This window comes from Monopterus albus, unplaced genomic scaffold (assembly GCF_001952655.1).
Source record: "Monopterus albus unplaced genomic scaffold, M_albus_1.0 scaffold339.1, whole genome shotgun sequence".
NCBI classification, from domain to species: Eukaryota; Metazoa; Chordata; class Actinopteri; order Synbranchiformes; family Synbranchidae; genus Monopterus; species Monopterus albus.
Genome location: NW_018128219.1, coordinates 250012 through 255231, shown reverse-complemented (window position 1 = coordinate 255231; position 5220 = coordinate 250012). Strand labels below are relative to the sequence as shown.

At 41.5% G+C, this 5220-nt stretch overlaps 1 protein-coding gene across 4 annotated transcripts in view; it reads right to left on the bottom strand.

Annotated features, from left to right (window-relative positions):
• Nucleotides 1–1718: 1718 nt before the first annotated feature.
• The window catches only part of ppp1r10 (protein phosphatase 1, regulatory subunit 10), a 13291-nt gene continuing 9789 nt past the window's right edge, over nucleotides 1719–5220 (bottom strand). For all 4 annotated transcript variants that reach the window (XM_020624810.1, XM_020624809.1, XM_020624811.1 and 1 more), the window contains 3 exons: nucleotides 3779–3914; nucleotides 3317–3676; nucleotides 1719–3124 (listed from right to left, as the gene is read on the bottom strand). In XM_020624810.1, coding sequence (XP_020480466.1) covers nucleotides 2973–3124; nucleotides 3317–3676; nucleotides 3779–3914 — 648 coding nt within the window. In that variant the 3' untranslated portion in view covers nucleotides 1719–2972. The remainder of the gene's footprint in view (nucleotides 3125–3316; nucleotides 3677–3778; nucleotides 3915–5220) is intronic.

Below are 5220 nucleotides of genomic sequence, written 5' to 3'. Positions count from 1 at the left end.
CAGGAGGGCCAACTCCAGTGGACCAGAGTCAGCAGTCCACCTCCACCAGAAGGAGAAAGGACACTCTTTTGAGGACAGTGAAGTCCAGATCCTCTCCAGAGAACATCGCTGGTTTGAGAGAGGTGTTAAGCATCCACACAATAATTAAAGAACAGGAGAGCATAGTGAATAATGTTGAGACTACTGACCAGTAAGTCTGTGGCTAACACATCAGTAAAGGGATTGTGTATAATACTGTATATAGACTGATATACAAAAGTATTCACCCCCTTGGATGTTTTACCCTTTTAGTTTAGTTTACCCTTCTTCAGTTCCTGTCTCACACTGCAGGGTGGACTGAGTGATTCGGTTTCCATTGACCCAGGGCTTTGTCTCCGTAGCAGTGCAGCTGTGCACTTTGGCCACAAGGGGGCTCACATACAGTCAGCAGCCTTTGTAGCACTCACAGAGGGGAATAATCTTTAAAAAATTCCTGTATCCAAATTATGATATGGATCAGGACCAAAAGCTAATCAGTTGCTCTGTGGGCCATACCCTGCCTCTGCAAAAATGTCACTGAAATCTGTTCTTTACTTTTTGAGTTCTGCTGTTAACAAACTAGCAAACAAACCAACAAATGCTGGTAAAACCAGGACCCCTACTTTGGCAGAGGTAACAAAGTACAACAGTTCAAGCTCTGTCAAGGTGACAAGTTGTGTTCTTTCATGGATGTGTAGAATCAACAACTCTCAGTTGAAGATGAAATGTACCTATGAAGTCTTTATATTTTTAGTAAGTGTACAACATTCTAGTATGGACTAAAGCTAAGTTATTACAGTGCCCATAAAAAGTATTCACCCCCTTGGATGTTTTACCTTTTTGTTGATTTTATAACTCAGTCATGGTCAGTATGATTTGGCTTTTTTGATAAAAGTGTATTCAGTCATGGTGTGTGTGTGTGTGTGTGTGTGTTGTGACCACTATCATTGTTGAAACCAAACATATACCCTTGCTGTCAACCTCATGGGGACACTATAGGAAACTTCACTGGATCATCAAAGTCAGCAGGCTTCACTGTGGAAACATATCGCCAAACTCTGGACGCTCCTTAAGCGCCACCATCAGGTTTTGAGCTCCATTACAAATGAAGCTCATAACAGTATGGGTAAGTTTAGGTTCCACATCACTGGCAGTGAACAATGTACATAGTAGAATTTGAGCAGGTACTGAACATTATTGACATTTTTTAGTCTTTAAGCAGTTACTTTTTAGTGGGTTTAGAGGATGCAAACTAGTAAACCTCACTAAATCCAGTCGCATAGCCCTGCACTAAAAACTAGGCCTACATCTGTAAGAAATGTTTTGTGGCTTTCACTACATTTATTCAGGTCTAGTAGCCTAATGGTGAGGCTGCAGTTTGTTATATTTTATTATTTTGCCCTTCCCTAATAAAATACATATTTGTAAAACCATTATTAGGTCAAATCTACACCTCTCTCCCTTTTTGTTTTTTTTACAGTGGATTTGCGCTGGGTTAGCATTACTCTCTCAGTATGGACAGATGGACTGTACATGTGTACAGTATAATCTTTGTACTGTTGTACAAAGATTGAAGATTTGAAAAAAATTGCAGCTTATTCATTTCCCTGTAACTGTTCATTGAAAAATATTTCCAGTTCATTAAAAGTGCTTGTTATTCTCAGCTTTCAAAGAAAACATAGCAACATTTATATTTGGACATTTATTCAATACACTGTGTACAAAAGAATTAAACGGAAAACATGACTGTGCCTGAATAAGCAATCAGTATTCATACAAACATTTCATACTGACAAGAAAGGGCTAACATTCTCAAGATTGTATCAAAAAATGTGGAAGGAGCAACAAAAAAAACATTACATTCTTACAGTCCCACAAGAGACACAAAGGTCATTGTTTTCACAGAAAACACTCAGTATAGCTGATCCACAGAGCAGTTCCTCCTTGTTTTAACTTGTTAACACTGACAATGCAAACCCTTACTGGGTTCAGGCGAGACTACGCAGGACAGGCAGCAGTTCTGGGTTCAGTGAGACGATGCTGTTGACAGGACCATGATGCTCATGACTGTCACGTCACACACATTAAGCAGACAGTGACAGTGTGCACCTAAGAAGTGTACATACAACACACACTGTTGATGCTTCTGCACAGTCTCCTCACATCCAATACCAGCTGTTGTTAAAAAGAAAAGAAGCAAGGCCTTCCTCCTCAGCTCTGCAGAGTTCAAATTATTTCTTTAGGATTAGCCAAAATAAAGCAGTGTCAATACTACTCAATTATTTTCAGGTCTAGTTTCTATAAATCATAGCTATGGCTAAATTTTTTTGTCTTTGTAAAGTGCTGCCTAATTTTTTGTCTCACATTTAAGAATTATATCAGTAGGGAAAACATTTCTGACTCTCCTGTTCAAACCTGACTAATGAAATAACAGAACTAAATATTAAACTAAAAGAAATATCACATGTAGGTATAATACAGTACAATAACCACGATAGGAAGAAAATTCAGCTGTGTGGAAAGCTTTCTGCTGCGTAGGAGACTTCCATTTGGTCAACATGTTAATGGTATGGAAAGTGACAGAGCAGATAGGCAGCTCGCTGCAGCAACGCCGACAGTGGTCAAGTGTGTTGAATTCTATCAGTCTCACAGTTAAAAATGATCACAATAAAAACACGGTCCCATCAGTGATCATCTTATAGCTTTGAGCAAATCAATCACTCTCTTCTGACTCTGCTCTCCCTCAGGTGAGCCACAGATCACTACTTCAGGTCAGTCACCTGCAAAACGCCTTCACAGACAAGAGTTTTAGAGTTATAGGACAGAACATCCTCTTCTTTCTATGTTTGTGTCTTAGACAGCTAGCCCGACAGCCTGTGGTGGTTTGATCTCAGAACGGCTCTTCCAGCGGCCCCCAGTTCACAGAGTTGTTCCCAGATTGGAAGCAGTTTCACCTAGTGTCCAAGCTGTGGGTGCTGGTTGTTAGCAGGGTGGTTGGGGGGCAGTGGCGGTCCATTTACCCCGGGGTGGTAGAAAGCACAGTTGCCCTCATACCTGCAGCTTCCCTTCATCATGAAGTGACGACACACAGGCCTCTTGGACATGTCTAACAGAAGAAGACAGCATTACAATCACACCACACCAAAATAAAACCACTTTTTAAAAAGACCCGTGTCACTAAATATCACCAGGTAGAAGTGACTATAGTCGATTTAGTGAAAATGAATAAATGCATCCATCAGTAGCTCTTGTTGAACCCCCCCCCAAAAAAACAAAAACCTCTTATTTCTTCATCTACCATTCATGTTGTTGTGTCCCCCTCTGGGCCCTCCTCGTCCTCGACCCCTGAAGCCCAGCTCTCCTCCTCCTCGGCCTCGGCCTCCTCGGTGGAAGTGACCTCCTCTGTGGGGCCCTCCTCTCGTGGATTCATCTCCCCAGTAACTGCCACCGTCTCCTCGACCCTGGCCCGGCGGCGGCCCCATCATGCGTGGGCCTCCACCAGCGTTAAAAGGTGGCCCGTGGTTATGAGGGGGCGGGGGGTGGCTGAAGCGGGGACCACCAGGCGGGTTGTTGGGTGGGTAGCTGCCGTTCATGGGCATTTGCATGTGCATGTTCATGTTGTTCATGCCCGGACCTTGGCCCAGTAAACCTTGGTTGACTAGGTTAATTGAAAAACATGTTAAAAACAATGAGGACAAGGACTAAAACACAGGTGGACATCATACTATGACAGCATGCTGTGGAATGAGGCTGAGTTTACCTGGTGGAGGTCCACCCTGGTTCTGGTTGTGGTTCTGTGTCTGTGTCTGCTGCAGGGAGCCCAGCAGCTGTTTAATCTTGTCAGAGAAGTCAGGCTGCTTGATCAAGTCTTCAGTAGACTGGTTACCAGAAGCACCCTGATGATAGACAGGTGTTACTAGTTACACACTATATCTAGAAATAGCAATTTTTTTTTAACCAACAACAGAGATATATTAAGCAGACAGTGAAATCTTATGAAAACTAGAAAAGTGCATTTTCTACAGAAAATGAATGCTGACTGCTGAGGGAACTGTCTTAGCAGTGCTGGAACGTGAAGCTGAAGCAGCTGAAGGCTGGGATGCAAAGCTGAATAATTATGGAAGATAAAAAGAAAAGCTGAAGTGCGGACTTAACTTCATTATCAGAAGAAGCTCAGAGTTTCGAAGCACCACTAAAACAGTGGAAGGTTTAGTACCAAAGCAGAAATAAAATCGCTTTAATTTGGATAAGGATAAAAATACTTATCAAATTAAAGTTTAACATGTATATTAAATCACTGTCCTGATTTCCATGGCATTTAACTGTGGCTTTCAATGTGAAAATCTGGCATGATACCAGGCATTATTTTGAGCTTAAGTTATAATCTTGGGCTTTTATTTTGAAAATCCCATGTATTTCAGAGATTCAGATCACTTCCTGAAACTAAGTGCAGGCTTTTATTTTGAAAAATAACCACTGCAGTGTCCGATAAGTTCATGCAACTAATAAGAGGCTTTAGATTTGAAAATCTGGCATGTTACAAGGCACTCATTTCAGATCATGTTATAATCTGGGGCTCTTATATTCATCCTTCAGAGCAACATTCCAACTTCCTGGCACCATGTCTGTGCAGATTCTCAGTCATCCACCAACTTTCCACCCTAAGCACATTTCGGTCTCTGCTGGTCTGACTGACGGTGCTGTTTGATGTGTACATACATACAGTGGGTACGGAAAGTATTCAGACCCCCTTAAATTTTTCACTCTTTGTTATATTGCAGCCATATGCTAAAATCATTTAAGTTCATTTTTTCCCTCATTAATGTACACACAGCACCCCATATTGACAGAAAAACACAGAATTTTTGACATTTTTGCATTTATTAAAAAAGAAAAACTGAAATATCACATGGTCATAAGTATTCAGACCCTTTGCTGTGACACTCATATATTTAACTTAGGTGCTGTCCATTTCTTCTGATCATCCCTGAGATGGTTCTACACCTTCATTTGAGTCCAGCTGTGTTTGATTATACTGACTGGACGTGATTAGGAAAGCCACACACCTGTCTATATAAGACCCTACAGCTCACAGTGCATGTCAGAGCAAATGAGAATCATGAGGTCAAAGAAATTGCCTGAAGAGCTCAGAGACTGAATTGTGGCAAGGCACAGATCTGGCCAAGGTTACAAAAAAAAATT